At 37.4% G+C, this 23597-nt stretch overlaps 2 protein-coding genes across 2 annotated transcripts in view; both read left to right on the forward strand.

Moving 5' to 3' along the window:
* The first annotated feature begins 4912 nt into the window (after positions 1-4912).
* On the forward strand, positions 4913-10340 carry LOC139744332 (uncharacterized protein C8orf74 homolog). The gene is made up of 5 exons (XM_071654773.1): positions 4913-4963; positions 5747-5945; positions 7102-7328; positions 8434-8610; positions 10065-10340. The coding sequence occupies exons 1-5, from the start codon at positions 4913-4915 to the stop codon at positions 10338-10340; spliced, it is 930 nt and encodes a 309-aa protein (XP_071510874.1).
* Positions 10341-18442: 8102 nt separating this feature from the next.
* LOC139744333 (tyrosine-protein kinase Src42A-like) overlaps positions 18443-23597 on the forward strand; it is a gene marked incomplete at its 3' end in the record, with an annotated part of 30586 nt that continues 25431 nt past the window's right edge. Inside the window, exon 1 of the mRNA XM_071654774.1 lies at positions 18443-19023. Coding sequence (XP_071510875.1) covers positions 18599-19023 — 425 coding nt within the window. The remainder of the gene's footprint in view (positions 19024-23597) is intronic.

Here is a 23597-nt window from a genome sequence, read left to right on the forward strand (position 1 = left end):
AAATTTATGAATTTTTTGAAGCTTCTGCTCAGTCACGGCTGGATGAGAAGACTACTATAGCTAATGATGTCACATGTGTACAACGATAATTATAAAGAAAATATAAAGAAAATTCAACATATTTTCACTTTTCCATCATAACAGAAGAACACTCGACTTCTCTCTTTCAGAAAGCAGGGCAAATAATGTCGCCCTTATACATCAGTAACAAGTTGAAGAAATGTGCACTTTTTTTTCCATTTTCTCTTTTTGTTTTCTTTATATCGTTGCACGCATGTAACATCATACACTGTAGTAGTCTTCTCATCCAGCAGTGACTGCGCAGATACTTTGAACATTCATAGCCTTGGAAAGGATTGACGGATTTTCCCTAAACTTTCACTGATGTGTTCTACTAGTGTTGTTGCATTTCACTCAATCCACATGTATATGAAGGTGGACTTGTCCTTTAAGTTTGTTGATATCTGAAGAATTTACCTGCAAGATACCTCTGATCTAAACAGAAGCATAATTGTATAAAAACAAAGCTCTTGATGAAATCCGATATCTGTACCAACTTTTTTTTTCTTTTTAAAATTCATTGAACTGAATTGCATATATTTTTCCCCCACATATTTCACACACACAAAAATACACTTTTCCAATACTATTCGAAACATAGAAACAAAGCAAATTGAAGAAACAAAAGAAAGAAAAGAAAGTAAACACTTTTCAAAATGCCATTCGAAACATAGAAACAAAGCAAGTAAATAACACATATTAAAGGGCCAGTTTCCCTTTGGGAGCAGTGATTTTAATAATGTTCAAGATATCACATTTGATGCATATGTGTAGGTCTGTTGTATCACAAAACATCCTACCATATAAAATTTAAGCAATAAAGCCTAAAATATAAAATATAAGGTGATATCAGTATTTTTCTCACTAAACCGTAACTGTAGACGGTTTAATCTGGAAGCATTCTTATTATAACCATTGTTCACATTTTGTGTATTTAACATATACTTAACATTGATTATACGGATTCAAATTTTTACAGTGGTTGTTTCTATCCCTATCTCACATTTTAGAACTATTTTAAAGTACTAATGATGGGTTTTTGTCTCATCTGCAAATGGTAAATTATGCCTTTAAACGCGTACATTGAAATGTATGACAGAATCATGTTCAGTCCATGACGAATAAGAGTCCACTATGAGGGAACCGACTAAAAGCAATGCTTATGAGTCCTTGTCGGTTCCTTCGATAGAATGCGTCCTTACATTATACAGTATGTCACCCCCCCCCCCCCCCAAAAAAAAAAAAAAATATATATATATATACAATCAGATACATTTATTTGCATTGATAACCCCCAATATGATTAAACTGTATAAATGCTTCTTCAGGGTCTTAAAATATAAAGTCTTAGCTCTATACAGAAAACCTTATTCAATTTGGTTAAGTGGTCACGGAGTAATGTGGATTATTGTCCAGCATGTCGTTGGTGTGATTCTTCCAAGTTCAGCACTTAGATACTCATTTATGTACACAGTGGACAGAACTTGGAGGGAGGGGACTCCTTTATGCTCTACAAAACTCCTCATTTCTCTTTGACCACTGAATAAAACAGGATGTGTGTGTGTGTGTTTTTTTTTTTTTTGGTTGTTGTTGTTGTAAGATGTGGGCAATGAGTTAAACAATAGTTTCATACCCTGAAATTGTATTTGGATCGATTCACTATTTTCAAAGTTATCATTGCGGAGGGTCCCGTTGTATTTTTTTTTTTTGACATAGTATTATGGTATAATAGAGAACAACATTCTTCAAACATGATATCCACAAGAATAATTTGAAGGCTTTTGTCATGATGATGATCATCAAAGAGTGTGCGTTGGCGTTAATGGAGTGCTGGTGAGAAAGATCGGTTGCGTGAGGAAAAGGGTGTGGTCAGTTGGTGCTTTTAAAGTGATTCAAACATCACATAAAAAATTATTAACCCATTTATGTACAGATATCTAGTGAATGCAGAAATATTAGAACACATCGGGGAAGTTTGAGAGAAATCGAACCTTTCGTTCAAAAGCTATGAATTTCAAAGGTTCATGTTTTGCCATCGTTAGACAAGAGGGCTACAATTCGTAGAGTCACAAACAAAATGATACAAGAATAATTACACCTATACATTTTCGTTATGAAATTGCATTGGGCTGTATAATCTCTAGAAGGCCGGGAAATGTTATTACCTCTGTTACATTGTGTCAGTAATAAACCAGGGCAGTGTGCACTTTTCATTAAGAATAAATAGAGGATAAGACGTTTCGTCACCCCTGAACATATTATTATAATCATCATTTTACTAATCACTGGTATCCAGCAGTAGTTTCTGGTTTTGACACGGCAAGTGAGTGATATTGCCCGCTATTTGGTTCTGGAAAACACACGCATATACACACGCACATTATATTTTTTAATGATATTTTTTATTTGATTTTGATTCAAATAGAATTTCCTTCAAATTAAAATTCGCACACACACACACACACACACAGACACACGCACGCACACACACGAACACATACGCACACAGAAACTTTGATTTTATCCACGCAAATTCTTTTCTTTTTTTCCTTGCTTTTTGGGGACGACATTTCGCAAAAAAAAAAGAAACTTTATAGTGTCTGTAGGTTAAATGGGAAATCCCGTCCAAACATAAGTTAGTCTGATAAGAAAAAGAGAAAAATCTTACGATTTCATCGGAAAAATTTGACTGAAATCGGATGAAAAATAAGAAAGTTATGACATTTTGAAGTTTTGCTCATTTCTGCAAAACAGTTCTTGTACAGTCGATTTATATGAATATGTAAATGAGTGAGCTAACCATGTCATACCCTCACAGATCCATTGATCATGTACAAAAAAAAAAAAAATGACGAAAATTCAATGTTTCTGTCATTGAAGTCTGAAACATTTTATTCCTGGTTGAATAACTTCAGAATAGTGATCAGTTAGATATACGAGGATATGAGCCTTGGGCATAATTGCGTTTGAATGAAAAACTGGAAATTTCAAAATTTTATGTACAAACTATATGGTAAGTTGTGAGGGAATGACATACTCACTTTGCCATTTGCATATTCATATTGACTGTTCAAGAACTGTTTCCCCCAAAATAGCAAAACGTCAAAATGTCATAACTTCCTTATTTTTCATCCAATTTCGATCAAGAATATACCGTTGAACTCGTAATATTTTGCTCTTTCTTATCTGACTAACTTATGTTTGGATTTGACTTCCCCCTTTAACAAACCCAACGATTAACCTCATCGGAATCTCGTTGTATACAAACTATAACAGGATTCCCCTGTATGCTCTCAGAATATGAACATGCAAAGATAAACAAAAACCAAAAAGAAAGAAGCAGTACCATGATATACTTTGCAAACCCGAAGAAAGGAGAAAGAAAATAAGAATGAAGAAAAAAGAGGTTAAATTATGGCACTACATTGTATCAATAAGAGCAGTTGGACAACTACCAATAGCAGTTAGCATTTTGTGGTTAATCCTAGTATAATGTATACAGAGTAGGACCAATGTATTAATTAACAAGGAGCAACTTGTTTTCTATCGGTTATGATAAAATTTCTTGAAAAAGGGAGAGAGAGAGAAAAAAAAAAAGGGGGGGAGGGCGGGAGGATCCTCAGACGTTTTGCTCAAGGCCTATGAATAACGGACAGCATGCATCCTTCAAAGCAACATCAGTGTAAAAAATCGTGTAGACTACTCCATACAACAGTGCCATGGCCGGCGCAAGAAGGAAATAGATGGAGACCTTGAAGTGTGAGCTCGGTAAAGTTATGTTTTTGCGCTGAAGACCCCTCTTTTTTTTTTTTTTTTTTTGGCTTGTCTGAAGAAACCCGGAAGTGGAAGGAGAAAGATGAGCTGAAGACCTGTTTTCTTTTTCTTGTCAGCTGAAGAAACACGGAAGTGGAAGGAGAAAGATGTGCTGAAGACCTTTTCTTTTTGCTTGTCAGCTGAAGAAACACGGAAGTGGCACCAGAAGTTGCGCTGAAGACCTTTTTCTTTTTTTTTCTTTTCTTTTTTTGCTTGTTAGCTCATGAAACCCGGGAATGTCCCCCCCCCCCCCCCCACACACACACGCACACTTTTGAAAACGCTCCGCCGGCCCTGATTACAATGTCTAAAAAGCAAGGAATTATACAGAAATGCATTTAATGAGAGAAGATGCATTCCAATAATCATGAAATAAAAAATATGCTACCTCTCGTGTAATATATTACAACCTACCAGAAGTCAGAGAATGCTATAGTCTAAATTCAAGATTATGAATAACATTCGGATTAAATTATATTCTATCATTAAGTTATCATTAGTCACATTTATCATCGTTATCCCAGTGAAATATGACAAATGTTATATACATGTATTTGCATGTCATGTATACACACTCTCACACAAACACAGGCACACACACACACACAAACACACACACACACACACACACACAATCATTTCACTAACACCAGTCTGTATAAAAGGGACCTATGGTATCAGAATTAGATAGTCTTTAATAACAACGAAATAATGATAATTCTTATTAGGCCTACACGTACATAACGAAAACTACACTTTGTAAAGATCGATAAATCAGAATAGGGGCCTACTAGTAAAGTTATTTTAATGTTAGGAAAGGAAAAAAGAAAATGATTTGCACATTTCCGCGCAAAATTGAACCAGTGCACTTTTCCCGGCGTTTTTGCACATTTCCCGGCTCCTCAAGGACCATTATATAGCATTTAAACGTAATACGTACCTGAATGTACGTACTGTACTACTAGTATACTGTGCATGCACTGTAATAGCGCGTCGTAAGTTGCGTAGCAACAGTTCATCTATTTTGTAGTTGTACGAGATGGCTGCGAACATCAGTGTTGAAGACGCAAAGACTGTAGCAAATTTGCAGGTGAGCGGAATAGGGGGAAAATATTTGATACATTGTGGCATTAATATATCTAGTGCTTATTACTGAACATGTTCCTTCTTTGACCAAGCTCAATATAGTAGCAGACTTATAGATTCTAGTGCAAGACCGAACTACTGCCTTTCGGTGTCAGTCCCACATGTGCAATATAATGTCGGTTTGATCGAAACGCACTGAATTTCGTTTTAAAGCCCCTATTTATAAATATGAGACGACGGTATTATTTTAGAAACCTATTTCTCACCTAAATCTAGTCTGTTTCCTATATAGGCTCTAAAGTTACTTGCCGTGCAAATTCTACACTTTTTTAAAACATTTAATTTATCATGCATTTTCAACCACTTTGCGTTGTCGTCAGTGGACATTGTTGCAAATGTTGGGAATATCATTGTTCTTCTCGTTCTAAGTTAAATCTGAATTCTAAGTAATAAGTCAGCTACTCAAAAACAATTTCAATTCGAAATCTATTTTCGTGCATCAGTTTTTATTCCTAAGAAAACAACAACAACAGCAAAAATAAATGTTTATCTAGCTGTATTATTAGACCTACATGTATACACAACAAATGTGATTTTTTTTTTCATTCATTAGGACCCTATTTTTTTTTTTTTTTTAAGAATAGAAAATGTGTACAAACTGTATGTCTAGTTATGCAACTTTATTCCATAGGGATTCACACTTTGTTGAAGGCCATCTAGAGTTGTTGTAGATCTTCCCAGGCTATTCTCTGTATCCAATGTTGGTATGGTGCGTTGACTGTTACAGAGAGCTGATGGACGGTCCATGCTGGGAGAGCTCCTGGGCTGGGAGATGATTGGCTTTGATGAAGATGCCCAGATGAGGGAATCCATCTTGCTAGACTTCCTCTACGAGAGTCTGATGTATGGGGTGCAAAAGGGGTTTCCCTGGTCCCAGGTTTGCAGTGTGCTGAGGATGGCTGCGGAGTTCCATCAAGGAACGGTTGGTAAGTTAAACCTGACAAAATGTTCCAGTCAGCAATTTTACTAATCTTAGGGGGCGCTGTGGCGTAGTGGATAAGACTCCCGACTCCCGATAGGAGGACCCGAGTTCGATTCCCGCCCAGTGCTTATAAATGTCCTTGGACAAGATGTTTTTACCCACAATGTCCCTCTCGACCCAGGTGTAAATGGGTACCTGGCAACGCTGGGGTAATAATAATGGCATGGCCCTCTGATAGAGCATTGGCAATACTGAAGAGGCTACCCTTGATAAATAAGACAATATTATTATTATTATTATTATGTTATTATCATCATGATTTACAGGTGAATAAGACGCAAATGTATAGCGGATTAAGTGAATGCAGCAATATTATTAGAACATGCCAGTGAAAGTTTGAGAAAAATTGGGCAATCCATTCCAAAGTTATGAAATCTAAAAATTTTGGTGCGGCCATTGCTGGGTGAGAAGACTACTGTAGCACATGACATCACATAATGGAAAACAATATGAAGAAACTCCAAGGAAAAATCAACATGTTTTCACTTTTCTAGAACAATGAAAGAGCACCTGACTTGCCCCTCTTGGAAAGCGGAGGAAATAATATTGACCCTCATCATATTACTTCAAATGCAGAAATTTCCGTGGTACATTAATTTTCGCCCATTTTTCACTACTTCTGGCTAGCGCAATTTTCTAAAACCCGCAAAAATATCTTCACAATTTTCTTTGCACATTGTGAATGGGTCGAAAATTGAGCAGCACGAATTCAACAACCCATGAATATGTTTTTGAGCTGCTCAGTGCAAAAAAGAAATCATGCGAAAATATCAACATTTACAGTATGTTAGTAACAAGCGGAGGGATTGCACACGTTTCATAAAAAGTGAAATTCTGTTTTATTTTCTTTATAATTTTCTGTATATCGCTTTCCATCATGTGGCATCATGATCTGTAGTAGTCTTCTCATCCAGTGATGGTGGCACCAAAACTTTGAAGATTCTGAGCAGATTATCTGACTTCCTAAAACGTTCACCGATGTATTCTAATAATATTGCTGCATATATTTGGGTTTCATTCCCCCATGAATTTACAAATAATCATTTATTTTCAAGTTTGATGTTCATTTTCCTGTCTCAATATCTCTCCTTCCTATGCAGGGCAGCCACTGTCATCCGCAGTTAGGATTTACCGAGAACTTTCACAGAAGTTTCTCTCAGATGGGCAGATGAGTGAGAGCAACCTTAGACTCTTCACCAGCCACTTATTTGAGACATATCTAGCCCACTACCATTTGTACCAGGTTGTCTTTACCACGGAGCGGGAGCCCCTGACTGTACGCCAGCATCTTGTCGTGATGCAACCGCCAGTGCCCTTCCCGTTAGATGTGAGTTTTGTGTTTGCAGTGATTATATAACATGAGACCATAATAAGTTTTGGCTGTTGCTGCATCTATGGCTGCGTTTATCAACTTTCCCCTGTTTAAACGGCTTTCAAAAGCCGTTTCCAAAGCCCTTTCCAAAGCCATTTCCAAAGCCCTTTAGAATCGGCTTCCAAAATAGTTGCCTTTATCAACTCTTCGCGAACACGATAACTGGCCTGTCACTGCACAGCTGCATTGCGCAATTCGACCCAAGGAGAAGAGGTCATATAAGGCGTGCATTGTTCGTAACTGCAGTACAATACTTCAAAGCTGTTTCAAAACAGCTTTGCGTTTATCAACTTCAAAAGGCTTTTACAAACAGGTTTCTGAAAACCTGTTTAGGAAACCTCTTTGGAAAGCCACAAATATGCGGCTTTCGAAAAGGCTTTCCGAAAGGGCTTTCAAAACAGCTTTGCGTTTATCAACTCGTAAAAATTCCTAGAAAGCTGTTTGGAAAACCTGTTTCTGCCGAAAAAAGGAGTTGATAAACGCACCCTATGTTTCTTCGGAGTACCACTATCAAGTCAATGATCATGTAGGGATGTGTGCAGATCATGCATGTAATGCATAACATGTAAATTGAATAATGGTTACTGACGTGTCCAAAAATGTGATTAGGCAAAAGTCCACATTGGACTGTCAAGATATATTCTCATTTGCAATTCTGCATAAGTGGGGAGGAAGACCAGCTGAAAAAAAAAAAAACACCAAAAAAAACCAAAACACCTTTCAGAATAGATCCAAACATCACCAGTAACTTCAGGGCTATCAAGACCAATTTGTGCACTCTGAACCTAGACCAGAATTAACTCTTGCTCATGATGTTTGGAAATTACATTTTAGAACTATTCAATTTGTTTCTTTGAAAAATTGATGTTTGTTTTGTTGTTGTTTTTTGAGGGGGGGGGGGATGGGGGAAGGGGAGGGTTTGTTGGGTTGGTACCTTCTGTCTTTAAATACTCCAAACCAATATTTAGCCTAGACATTTTTATTTTTCTTCCACAGCCACTGTTGATTATTTATAACTATCCATGCTTGTTTCCATGGTAACAATTTTTGCCATCTGCAGGAGGGGAAGCCGTTCAACACCTGGGAGTACGAGCGCCGCCTGGAGGAGATTGAAGGGGAGGAGACGAGTAGAAAGGAGACTCTCAAGTCTCAGGAAGAAGGCATCCTCAAGGAGCTGGAGGGGGGCAGCTTGCCCTTCAGTGAGCTCAAGGAGCAGGCACTGCTTCTTAACAGGGAGGTAATAATAATGGTAATGATAATAATTATAATAATAATAATAATAATAATAATAATAATAATAATGATAATAATAATAATAATAATAAATACTCATAAAGTGCGTAATACAATATGTTTCCAAGTGCTTTACAATTATCAAAACAAATAAACAAACATAAATCAGCTTCGAATACAAATAATCAACTATACATAATCATCAGTTCTGTTATAGAAATAAATAGGTTTTAAGTTTCTTTTTGAAAATGTCAATGGAGGGGGAGGACTGAATATGAGTAGGGAGGTTGTTCCAAGGAAGGGGGGCACAAACGGAGAAAGCGCGGTCACCATAACGGTTGTGGGTGCGAGGGTCAAGTTTGAGCTGAGTTGTAGATGATGATCTGAGGTCAATGCGTGTGGCCGGTCTGGGTTGTGATGAGATTAGGTCACTGACCTAATCTCATCACAACCCAGACCGGCTACACGCATTGTTAGATATAAGGGTGAATGGGTGTGGATGATGTAGGTAATGAGAAGGATCTCGAACCTATTTTGTTGTGGGATTAATGGCCAGTGTAGATTGCGGATGACAGGGGTGATGCGATCATATAATTATGTAATAAATAATGATATATAAGTATGCTGTCTCATTGCCATCTGGTTTTCTTAAGAACATGCCATGATTGTCATCAATTTCACATGAAAGTTCATATGAAAGCAGTGTGAAGAATGTTATTATGAACACACAATAAAAATCAGTTCATGACATCCAGCTCTCCATCATTCTGTAGGTTTGCCTCATTTGACCATTTTGCATAAAAATACGTGCAAATTTGTCTTGGACAAACTTTACATTAATACATTACATTGCAAACTTTTTTTCTACCAACTTCAAAGGTGGGGGATTATGTGTTTTGTCGCCATTGGTTTGTTTGTTATCTGTTTGTCTTTGGGCAAAATAACTAGTTGTGAATGGATTTCGATGGCATTTGCTGGAAAAGTTGATAATGACATGAGGAACAGATGATCAATTTTGTAGTGATCTGGGAATTTTTATGAGTTTTTGAAGATTTTTTTTTTGTTTCTTTTGGCAGAAAGGGTCAATGAACTTAGGAGTTCAAGCTGCGTGTATTTGAGCTTTGCATAGGCGCATTAAAGCGCATGCTCTGCTTGGGCGAGGCACCGTGCAGCTGGAAGCTGATGACTTAATAGATAAAAGTCTTCTTTATCTTGGGAAATCGGGCGATTTTCAGGATGTGTGTATGGGTGGAAATGAGCTGCTTGGCCGAGGTTTACCCTCTCCATGTGCTTTTCTAGTTTATATTTCATGTAATTCATAAGAAGATGCAAATATGAAGAAAGCATACAGTGTCAAATGCTCCACTCAACCTAACCTTAGAAGACCACCTCGCTATGCCAGTCTCGATATCACAATGTCAATAACTTTGTAAGTCCCTGTGTGACATCCCCCTGCAGCAAATTTCCCAGCTGATTGAGGATGCCAGCCGTAACCACGCCAACCAGACGGAGAAACTCCTTCAGACCAGGGTGGAGGAGCGTCACGAGGACCTGGCCTTCTACCTGGAGAAGACCGCCCTGCCCCGCCCGGAGCACCTGGGCCCCCCTCCCAGGACCAAGTCGCCCCCGAGGATGTCCGCCAAGAGCCGGGCCAGCGGCAAAGTGGGGTCTGATGCTAAGGGGGCATCCTCTGCCCGGTCAAAGAAGTCCAAGAAGTCGGCCAAAGGGGACTAGATTGGTCACTTTACACCGGATGTCCAGCAATTTGCGGTCCAGTTCAAAGATGTACAAAAAGCTACGTGTTTGCTTTATGTAAGCATGGTACTTTTGAGGGGCTTATTACTGCGTGATTCTATTAATGGTTAATGAATAAGAGAATATACTTGGCAGATATCCTCTATGCAAGAACATTTTTGTAGCAAACTGCTTGTCACGGAACACCTAATGTTTGGATCGCAATCAATTTTAGCAACTTCATATGTGTGCTTCTACAGATGTGTCACTGTCTGTAACATGAATGATGTTCATCAATGCCTATGCACCATACCTTGCTTGCTTTCACATAGCAAAGTAGTGTCTCACTGAAGCTGACAAGCAATAATCTAACCTCATACACATGAACTTATTTCATATTCTATTTTTGTCTTATGAGTTCGCATGTTTGACAAAAATGTGTATTGTAGTAACATGCTTGTATTATCATATATGGGAGAAAGAATGCCGGAAAGGGCATTTTAATGGACCTGGTATGAGACAAGTACTAGTATTATTTGAACTGTGCCCCACCCTTACATGTACACACACACACACGCACACACACACACACACACACACACACACACACACACATGTGCACAACAGTGATTACAAAGCTACACTATACATAAGATGACAGGATTGATGGTGTTATATTACAAAATATGTATGGCACAGACCCATCTGACAAAGTATCATTTGAACTTTGAAGTATGATATTTTATTCTGAGCTTGAAGGTAAAGTAACAATTATTTCTAAGATGTGCTAGAGTGTGCAATATTACATGAGATGTTTACTCTGGAAAAAAGGAATATGCACATTACAATTTTTTGAATGTACAGTACATATTTTTTATTATTTTGTTTATTCTGTATAGCTATAGTCAAATGGTCTCTTGATTTGTATGAAGGAGATGGCATGCACTTCCATGCGTTAGTGTGAATTCACACATAGTTGTGTAATCTCTGCATATTACCTACCATTGATATGCTTCTGAGACTATGAAACAATTTGTATATATTCCGGCAGCCGCTTTATTTGACAGTGGCGTTTATTAAAGGCAAGAATTGAAAGAAACTTCTTCTAGAACTTTTATTTTGCAAAAGTTCCTCCTGGTTTTATCATCTCACTGGAGATAAACCAAAGGACACTTTTGACAAGTGTCATACATGTAATATAAGCATTGTGTCCTTGCGTTTGCATCACACTAAGCATGGTGATCACTCAATCAGTAATTATGTGTCCTGTTTTACACACACACACACACACAAAGCAAGACAGAGTGTATGATTGAAGAGAGAGGGAGAGAGAAGTCTTGCATGAAAGATCTTCATATTTATAATCTAAAGATCTTCCATCAAAGCACTAATGTATATATATAAATATAGTGAAAACTTTGAGCAAAGAAAATGGGTTTTCATCAGCATTATGTCGGGTTAATGTGTGTGTGTGTGGCACACATACACACACTGTAGCTTCTGACCACACGAGCAAAGAGGATTAAGGGTTTGGGACGAACACTGAACTAGGGCTTTCAAGAGCTCAGTCGGTAGAGCACTGGTCTAGTAATCCGGAGGTCTCGGGTTCGAATCCTGATGAAAACCCATTTTCTTTGCTCAAAGTTTTCACCATTTATTATTTGTTTCTGGTCAGTTTTCCCTTTCTTTGTTTCAATATATATGTATATATATATATATATATATATATATATATATATATATATATATATAGGTTACTATTTCACAAAGAAATTGAAAAAAAAAAAGGTTATGCATTTTTGGCCAATAAATCATATGTTTATTTGACTCAAATTTCCAGCGTACCATACTTTATTCAGGAGTCTTGACAAAAACAGTATCAAAATGAAGCAAAAATTGAACATCTCAGGAACACTGAGAATTTTAGTATAAAAAAAACAACAACAACATACATTGTCCCAAATAACGATGCATGTTTTATGATATATCATCAATTCATTAAATAACAGACATTTTGAGGCAGGTATTTTGGGATTAAAGGTTAGTGGGAGTAGGGTAGTTATCTATTTACATATTTATTGGGAGTGTTTGTGTGCATATGAATTGTGTAGGTGTGTGTATGCATGTGAATGTGTGTGTGTCTAATAGTGTGCTAATTATGCGAATAACTTGTTACTTCATAGAGAAGTACTTAGTTTAGATTACTGTCCCCTTATTGAGTGAATGGAAATCAACAAAATAGCATGAAAAATTACATTGTTTGATTTGATCATGCTATTACAAATAATGAATAGATCTTACAATTGAGCATTGGTCGTAAAATATCCCATATAGCTTTTCTGTCATTAGGTTTCTATTTCTTGCCGAAACTTTTCAATTCATAAATGTTAAATCAATCAAGTCTCAAGTTTGTCCAAAATAGTCTTCTATCTCCTTATCTCAATTAGTTTTTAACTTTGTCCAAACTTAATTCATCTAATTTCATATACGTTATTTTCTGCATTCTTCACAGAGAAAACAGTAATGTCGTATTCTTCATGCACTTGATTTGATTTGATTTGATTTGATTTGATTTATTTATTCTATGGATGGCATCATTTTTACAGTTTTTTCATATCATTATAATCACATGTAATGTATAAAAATATGATACTCATTATAGCTAGTTTCTACAATTTTCATTACACATACATCTGTGACATGATTACAGTACTTGTGTCATGAACCCAAGGTTATGAATTACCATACAGAACGATCGCCAATTATAAGCTATAAGCTTGACCCTTTGGCAACCGATATACTTGTTGGAAGGTACGAAATGACAAATAAATTGTACCCACCATTTAATACATTCATTGTCGGGTTTAGAGTTCATGAACAAGGAAACATATTTACCCAGAATATAAGGAAACGAGAAGAAAAAACTCTAAGATCATACTTGTCACTGCTTGTATAACACTGAGAGTCCCATTTTTGGGGGTGGGGGGGGGGGGGGGGCTGCCAAAACAAAACAAGAAGTCTTTCTTCGAAAAGATGTTAGTGGGGGAAAAGACGCCATTTCAAAGAAAAAGAATTAAATACTGTTCTACTGATGTAAAGTCAAAAACTCTCTACCCGTGAGTACACATAACATCTGAGATCAATGACTTGAATACTATTGTTGTACACGATTTAGACTGTAATGTTTTTGTCGGAGGTGGCGTTAACTCTTTACCCATCTCTCGCGCCCGACCCTCGGACTGTTTACGGTAACGGGTATAATACAGTAAATAATTCGGGAGCAATAATTAAAACTGCGAATTATGAATCACAGATTCATGGATTAAACCTTCCGATTATGGTGGATAATATCACATATACATTATGGTAAAAGTGATAGTGATAATACTTTTTAGTTACATATAAAAAACTATACTAGTAACCATTAAAGGGACTGTACAGTACTGGTTGAGGTAGGGATTCATGTTTTGAACATTCCTAAGTGAGATAATGAAAAGCCTCTCATGAAATATGAAAGAGCATGTAATTTTAAGAAGGATTCAACGTTTATTTGATGAAAATTGGTTTTCAAATGGCTGAGATATCCAAAAAAGTGCTAATAAGAAAAGGCGACATGCCCCAACTTTATTAGTAACTCTTTGTTTCACCTTGTTTTTGGATATCTCAGCGATTTCCAAACCGATTTTCATCGAATAAACTTTTGATGCCCCTTAGAATCGCATGCTCTTTGACGTCTCATAGAGTGGTTTCTGAATATCTCACAAAACGTTAAAAGCTAAATCTTCACCTCGACCAGAACTGTACACACCCTTTAAAGTATAGGTTGCGTCTGTATCATCACACGAGACGAATTCATTCATTTCTCGCGAAATTCATGAGCATACTCATAAGTTCGTCTTTACAGGTCTCAAAAGTCAATTTTATGAAATGAAAGCTGGGTGGAATCACAAACTATTGTAGTCGGTCAAATATAGTAATTTTGTTATCTTTGCTTGGTATTTCTCTCCTAACATGCAGCTCTCTTTCTTTTGTCGTATTTACCTAATTTGATTCAACTCGCGTTTTAATGCAACTCGATTTTTCCCTGCATTTTCTCCCTTTGAAAATAAGGGCAAACAAACATAAAATAATGAAACTCATCACCTATGTGAGAAGACAAGTAGCGTGTGCACTGCATAATCTATCACAATGTGATGTGTTCTAATTAAATCGACCATTGTTTACAGGTAATTTATGCAATGTACACTGAAACTTACATAAGCTATCAGCATCAGATTTATTCAGGGAGATTAAGTAGTTAGTTTTAAATACATGGTCACTTTCAAATATTCTAGAATTAGATTTTTAAAAAAATCTATAATTCTATAACCGTGGAAACACGGTTCAACCATACTGCAACTTCCCATTCCTGACAAAAAACCCCCCCAAAACATCATTTTTTAGTTTTAGCAACGAGTTTGATAGTATTTTCGTTTTGGCCTTAAACCAAACATTGGATAGGCCAGCTTGATTAATAGTGTGTCTTCAATCAATTCGAATCATGAGAAGGTAAAGTCTAAATGCTCGTCTTCATGAATGAGGATATGAATAAAAAACAAACAAACAAACAAACAAATACACAAACAAACAAATACACAAACAAACATACATATGAATATGGTTCGGTGTAATAATGTCAGAGGTAAAAAATGTCAGAGGTGAAAATGTCAGAAGTAAAAATGTCAGCGGTAAAAATGTCAGAGGTAATGTCAGAGGTAAAAATGTGAGAGGTAAAAATGTCAGAAGTAAAAATGAGGTAAAACATTTTTATATACTTCTGACATTTTTACCTCTGACATTTTACTTCTTGAATACATTTTTATTTTGTCAGCTGAAAAACAAAATGGAAATGAAAAGGGAGAGATGAGCTGAGGATTTTTTTTTTTTTTTTTTTTTTTTTTTTTTTTTTTTGCTTGCCAGCTGAAGAAACCCGGAAATGGAAAGGGAGGGCCCCACACTTTTGAAAACGTTCCGCCGGCCCTGTGAAAGACACAAATCAGAGGAAGAAATTCGTCTCCTGATCAATGCAGCAGCCGGTAAACTTCTTGGAAAAGACAGCTGATGTTGGGGAAATTTGCTAGTTTATATAATTATGTCGGTCTTCCTCGTTCTCCAATGGAATGCTCAGGGAATGAGTGGACACGGACAAGAATTGATACAATTTTTAAGCACAAATAGATTTGATATTGTACATTTGATATGTGTAAAGGAGACATGGTTTAATAATGATAATGTTTTGCAGATTCCAAATTAAACTTGTTTGTTTAAAAATAGAACAACACAAATTAGAGGAGGGTGTTGTTTCTATGTACATGACAGGGCCGGCGCACTGTTTTCAAAAGTGTGGGGGCCCAGTTCCGGGTTTCATGAGCTGAAAAAAAAAAAAAAAAAAAAAAAAAAGGTCCTCAGCTCATCTCTCCACGTCCGAGTACTTCCGGGTTTCTTCAGCTGACAAGCAAAAACAAAAACAAAAACAAAAACAACCCATTGTAGTGCCTCTTACGTACTTCCGAGTTGAAAAAAGTGTGGGGGCCCAAAGTGATGACACCGTATGTATTCCTTTGTATGGTGCACAAAAAGTGTGGGGGCCCGAGCCCCCACGGCCCCCATCACGGCTGCGCCGCCCATGCATGATTCTGTATAAATTACGATTATAAAGGATGCGAGTCTGAATTTGAATTGCAAGTGATTGATATTTTTTGGGTAAGTTTTTCCTCACAGTAGTTAATTATTATAACCCTTGCAGAGAGATACGTTGTGAGGCTGTAGATTAAGTAAAGCTAAAGATCCTGCAAAATTATTGATTTGATAGGTGATTTTGATTCTCATAACCCCCTTTGGGGTAGTGATAAATTGGATAGAAATGGTAAATTGATTGAGGAATTTGTTTTACAAAATGATCTAGTCATATTAAATGACTGTGACGGATCTGGCACGAGACTTGACCCCCATTCAGGAAAAATATCTTGTTTGGATCTGTCTCTGATTTCATCTCAGTTATAATAGCAAGTAAGCGCATTAATGTTAAGCCAGACAAACTAGGCCGTGATCATTTTCCTGTTTGTATTGAGTGGTGTGTGGGAGGAAAGTCTTTCCCCTGAGAAATTAGCAATGGAAGCAATAACTGGAATTTAAAAAATATGGATTGGCAAAAATTCGCTCAATTGTGTGAGAATGTTATGAATATAAATAATATCAACGTGGATACTAAAATATTTTATGAGATGTTTATGTTACACATTATGAGGTACTTGAAGATACAGTTGGAGTTAAAAGAAGAAAACATAGACACCAAAAGTCATAGCCTTGGTGGACAAAAGAATGTTCTTTGAAAATTAACGGGAATAGATTGAAAAATAGACTCTCTTGGTGTTGGTCTGAGGAAAACTTGTACGGGTACAAAAAGAAGAAAGTATAGAAACGCAGCGAACGATACGGCTGACAAGAACCAGATTTTGGCAAGCCTTTTGTGCAAGTTTGAATCGATCCACGTCTGCTCCGGCGATGTGGATAAGAGTATGAACGGTATTCCTCGGAATAAAACCCATAGCATGTCTGTGTTATATGTGGGTGAAAGTATTATTGTTGATGATAAAGACAAAGCAAACGAATTTGCTAGATATTTGAATTATACAGGGAAAGGGAATACAGAAAGTAAAATCTATAAAGAGATAGAGGAAGAATTTGATGTGATCCAGGTCCAGGATAAGGAAGGCTAATTGCAACTGGCCTTAAACGAGCCTTTTGTGATGAGTAAATTGGAAAGAAATCTGCAAGATAAAAAGACTTCAGCACCGGGAGAAGATAAGATAGGATATGAAGTGTATAAACATTTTCCAGAGTCAAAAAAGGAGATATTACTGAAATTGTATAACCAAATATGGGATACTGGAGATATTCCCAAATCATGCAAACATTCGATTTCGATTCCTCTACTCAAGCAGGGTAAGGACCCACACCATTTGTGCTCTTACCGCCCAATAGCGTTGACATCATGTTTCATGAAAATAATGGAAACGCTGGTGAAAAACAGATTGCAATATCTTATAGAAAAACACGATCTGCTCGCAAATTTTCAACATGGCTTTAGAAAAGGCCGTTGATAATATTGTACATTTGGAAAATGAAATAATGAAAAATTTAGAAACTGTTGTGAAGTTCGTAGCAGTGTTCATTGACCTGGAGAAGGCGTATGATACACTCTGGACAAAAGGACTCATAGTAAAACTCAGTCAATTGGGTTTAAGAGGAAATATTTTACAGTTTATAAAGAACTTTCTATCATATCGTACTTGCCAGGTCAAAATAGGAAATGAGAAATCTGATATTTTTCATGTGGAAAATGGTCTCCCGCAGGGCAGTATTTTGAACCCAATATTGTTTAATCTAATGATTTGTGATGTAGGCCTACATGTAAGCAGAACGAATAATGTTCATAATTTGTTATATGCAGATATAGGACTACACAATGTCAGAAACACTCAAAATTTCTGACCACTTGTTTCCTGGTGTCAAGGATCACTCCGGGTGACTGTCCAGAGTCAAAAACGACGATCCGTGATAATTCATGATGCGATCCGTGAAAGTGACTGGGAGAGGGTCTTTATAGACTCAGGGGGTTTCAGTGGGGGTTCCCCTGTATTGCGCAAAATTCACATCATGACTTTACAAAAGAATTTTCAAAATATTTTGCCCATTGTCTGCGACGAGCCGGTAAAAAGTTTCTCTGCTCTGAAAATGTTTATAAGTTGCCACATAACATAACTGTACATAACTATATCCCTCCGCCTATAGTATTCTACTTACATGTCAGCTGTAATACTTAAATTTTCTCATAAATTGATGTCTATATTGAATAATACATATTTTTCTAGTATTTTAGGATCTGTTGAGGTAAACATCCTGTTTAATAACGGCTAATGGACTGACTTATTTATTTCGGCGTATGCATGGAAAGACTGTGTGCTTAGGCCAATTACCAATAGCGTGTATTTTTAGTGAGAGGGAACACCCATTGTGCATGCCTTTGAATGTACGTATTTGCTTGTACGTAAGTCAACGTTGTCGCTAGCCGAGCCAAAACCATTCAATGATGTAGTATGATGCTGTGAGTAATCGGGTGATCATGATAACTGGACAAATGGATACATCGACGTGATTTATTGCTGAAGTTTCCATGATATCTGGATTTTGAATTTTGGAATAGAGCAAACACCAAGATGGGAAATTGTCTCCGCGGATTAGGACTCGCAAAGAGCGAAAAACACTACACTCCATCGTCGACCGTGCCTGGTACTGGAGCGAACGATGTCGGAATGCAAGTCACTACGCCGGCCGTGGCTCCGGGGTCGCATATTGTGGTTGGTCCCACACACTCGTCGCACCAGCCGTACGTCGGCGGTGCATCTGCTATTGTTCCATCTTCTGGTTCGAGCCGAAATGAACCGACAAATTTTAAGAGATATGTTGCCCTATTTGACTATGAAGCGAGAACACAAGACGATTTAGGGTTTAAAAAGGGAGAGGAGCTAGAAGTTCAAAACGACTCGGGAGACTGGTGGCTAGCTCGCTCGCGTGTGACCGGCAGAGAAGGTTATATTCCGTGCAACTACGTGGCCAAAGTGCAATCTTTAGAATCGGAACCGTAAGTATTTTTCTGATCCTACGTGGTACATGTACCATTAGCAGTAGGATCCATTCTGTTAGTGTTACCCAATATTCTTGTCATAAACTCATAGACACACAAGACTGTCTAGATACTATATGTCCTGTAACTAAGTTCCATGCGCAATAAATATGATGGATGTATCTCTTGAGTTAGATTTTGCATTGTCCAGTTTACGTTGGTTGTAAGTTTATTTGTAATCAATCAAAGGGGGGGGGGGATGTTTATGAAACATCTAGACAAGTATACATGAAAATTATCAAGATGACTATCTACTGACCAGAGAACACCTGGAATCACCGAACATTGATAAAACAAGCAAACATTTGAATGTGAACTGTTGTCGTTTCGATTTTAATTGGCGTATCATTCATGGGTGAATATTTTGTGAATATGTGAAACATATCGTTTCTATACTACCGTAGTTATGGGTAAACTCGGCCTAGCGGGTAAAGTCGGCCGCCAGCGCGCACAGTACATAAAATTGTACTGTGCGCGCTGGCGGCAGACTTTACCCGCTAGGCCATAAAAAGTTATGGGTAAACTCGGCCTAGCGGGTAAAGTCGGCCGCCAGCGCGCACAGTACATAAAATTGTACTGTGCGCGCTGGCAGCAGACTTTACCCACTAGGCCGAGTTTACCCATAACTACGGTCACACATTTCTTTTGAAATATCTGTACATGTAGATCATCTATGTAGAGTTGAATACTGTAAAAGTGGTTTCTTTCACGCACAGAAACTTTCGCGGTTTCCATCAGTGCTGACTTTTTCGCGTATGTTTAAATTCGAATTACAACCAAACAATGCTTATTCATGCAGCTCCTGTCAGTCTGCTCGACAGTCAAGATGTCAGGAATTTAGGAATCGACATTGACCAAAAGATCCTTCTGCATCGTGTGATGGATATGTTCCTTGGGGGTACGTCTTGCTTCACTTAATCCCCTCCTATACGTAGGAGAGCCATAAAAGTAAAAGAAAATATGATCAAAAACTCCTCCAAACAGACAGATTTTTCTGTCCAGAATCAACAGTGTCATGTACTGTTGCCAAACACTTGTCTTTCAACCAATGCGTGCAATTTAGTTTGTGCACTAACCTACGAATAGTGCAGCTTTGACACACTATAGTCCAAACAGCAGGATAGCCTTACATTGTATTTGCAGGACTTTTCTCTGTTTATTCATTTTTTGGCAAATTTAGCCTGTTGAGGACGGACTGAATTTGCTGTAACCAGGCTGTAACACACATTTCCCATTGAATGTTATACACATGATTGTGAAGAAGTATTCATTCAGAATTACAACTGTAAGCATCAGACAGTTGACCTTATCAAAACAACAGACCACCCAAGGTTGGAATCTGCACTGCCACAAGGACATTCCAACCCTGGACAGCTGTTTGACCAGGTTTGTGGACACCATCATGATCAGACCAGAGATTCCAGAGCAAAAAAGTGGACAGTGTGAATCGGCCCCATGCATATCCGCCATTCAGCACATCAAACATTTTTAGATTATGATAGGATAATCATTTATAATGGCCCACAAAGTACTGAAGAGCTAACCCAAAGTATTACAGCTTGAATAGGGTACCAGAAATAATCTTCAGTTATCTCTTTATAAACTTAGGACTTGCTTTCAAGGAACTTTGCTGTTTGACAGTGCTCATTGGTGTATATTGCAGTCTAGATTCAAGGTGATTCTCAAAGGAACTTGGCCAGGTGGTACCTGCATGATGACATACATTTGTATAGGTACTGTACATGTGATATCTGAAATGATTGAGGTCGGAGAGTGCCCAAGGAGTCATGAGGACATACCTCCTTTTGCTACGATTGTGTTATCAATACAGAATAATTCCATGGAACAACTTTTCTATGGAAGAAGGTACTGCACTACTGTATTACATACAATGTACGTTAGACTTTCTATTACAGCCTGTACTTCTTGCAGCAAGTGCCACAGCAGCAAACTGCAACAACTACAAGTTGTACACGTTGTACTACTCCTACCACTACTGTTACTTCTAATACTTTACTCTCGTGACTATTGCTGACTCCTACCACTATACTTTGTATTTACATACTGTTTCAAGTACTGCTATAAAGCAATTATGGCAAACTTGTTCTTCTACTGTAATTTCTCTTACAGTATCTGTACTTTAAATTTATGATCATGTACATAATGTACATGTATCTATCATACTGTATAACTGCTTCACTATAAATAGCAGTCATCCTGTGATTATTGTGTTTTTCAATTCTATTGTGAGTATAAATCCTACACAACAACGTTTTCAATGACAAAAATAGAGAACTAGAAGGCATATTTGACAGACAAACAAGGAAATGGCATTGGGGTACTGTATTTATACCATTATATTTATTATTATCTTTATTATCGTTATAATTCATTATCTATTTATTTATTTATTTATTATCATTATCATTATTAATTATTATTATTATTATTATTATTATTATTATTTTTTTTTTTGGGGGGGGGGGAAGAATGGTTACCTGGCAAGTCTTCATACAGTAAACAATGAGTAAGTTGTGGTTTATGATTGATTAAAGCTCCCTGTGTGCAAGCCATTTGGCATCAAAGGCTTTACATAGGATGATACCAATTGTTTAACTCCTGCTTCATGTTGCCACCTGGTTTTAGCCACACTGTGTTTGTTGTCATCTCCAACCAAGTCTCTCTTGTGGTCAGGATACGAACACAGATGTTCGCATGCTATAATCCGTAGGTTAGCATCAACATCATTCACAGCCATGGAGGCGGTTTAATGCCAGGATTATAGAGATTTAGACCACATAGGATGATAACATGATGGAGGCTTTGTTGAGTACTTTGTAACCTGCATAGAGAGTGAGATAGACAAGTAGACAGATTATACAGAGAGGAGAGAGAGGGGAGAGAGAGATAGGTAGAGGGAAAGATAGACAGAGAGATAGATAGATTCATAGATAAAAAGATAAACAGATCAGAGAGAGGGAGAGAGAGAGAGGTAGATACTACAATGGACCAGGTACATGTAGATAGGTACATTGTACTAGAGGAGAGAGATGGCTGTAGATTCATAAATAAAACTATGTAGATCAACAGACAGAGAGGGTAGAGAAATATATGGATAGATAGATAGATAGGTAGATAGAGAGGAGAGAGAAAGCTAGGCAGATAGATAGACAATAGAAGACAGATAGCGAGAAGAGATGAAGAAAGAAGGGTGGGGAACATTACCCTCCCTTCAGAAAATGTGTGTGACTGTGTGCCCCTGTAAGCTGATTGGACATCCAAACTGCACACTAAATAGTAAGATAGTATCCTGTATTATGGTTTATCAGTGGGCTAATAGATTATACATGGGCAATGACCTTTTCATGAAATAAACAAGCAAACAAACAGACAATAAACTAGACAGGATTAAAAAAATTTGGTTTACCCTCACGATTATCTTCCAGAGTGTTTTGGCACATCATAAGAAGAGATAGAATAAAAGACATAGATTAGTCAGAAAAATTTGTAAATTACATGGCTGGAATGATATTTATTATATCTTTTTCTTTCTTGCAAGACAGTAGGGCCTACTAGTAGGTCTACATATCCCCCCCCCCCCAAAAAAAAAAGAGAGAAAATACTAGGTGCTCAATGTATGACACCAACTGAGACAAAAGAAAGTATTACTTCCATGGTTTGCATGCGTCTATGAAAACAGACTAGAGGTACAACGTACTGTTGTGTACATGATGACACCATGCATTGAAAAGGGGATAATCTGTGCGAGGCCCAGCGATTGTTTCGAAGGTAAACATATTATATGTTGTATTATGATGGATTACATCTCAAGGAAAGAGCCGTCACTCGCTGATATGGATACCTCTTTGTCTCTGCCGCACTTGACTGATTATTTTCCCACTTAAGTTATCACTGAATGCAGTTCTACATGATGATATATTGATGAGATTTTCAGGTGTGTGTCATTTGGACAATCTCAGTCAGCTGTGCAGGAAATGTGTCATATTTGTCGTCATAGAGACATCATAGAAGTACATTGTACATAGTGGATTATGGCATGAACTCATCAAAATCATGATGAAAAAGTTTTCAAGTTCGAGACTGATAATGTACAAAATGTAAAGCCACAATTATACACACAGTATACTGTGTCATTATTTGGCTAGGTTAGAAAAGTTGACTGGGGTGAAAAAAAAAGTCATGAAACTGTGGAATTCAGTTCTGTTAAAGGAATCTTATTCTTCGGTCCAAATGGTCCAAATCTTTTCAATCTTGCACACTCATTCCACGAACTGTACTTGAGACGTAATTGGCACTATTCATGGTTTATCTGACTGGTAGTGCCCTGTGTGGGTTGAAAGACTTAATGCAGCGTAGAGAGCTGAAGTTCATGTTTGAGTGAATCAATTGATCCCAAACTATTCAATTGTAACACTCCATTCCAGGAACTGTACAAGATACATGTACAGTTGTACTTGTATCGTCAGTATGCGGGTACAGTACAGTAAGTACGATAAGGTTCATTTGACTGG

Source organism: Diadema antillarum, unplaced genomic scaffold, assembly GCF_040938485.1.
Source record: "Diadema antillarum isolate AM-2024a unplaced genomic scaffold, OU_Dant_1.0 seq00001161_RagTag, whole genome shotgun sequence".
Classification (NCBI taxonomy): domain Eukaryota; kingdom Metazoa; phylum Echinodermata; class Echinoidea; order Diadematoida; family Diadematidae; genus Diadema; species Diadema antillarum.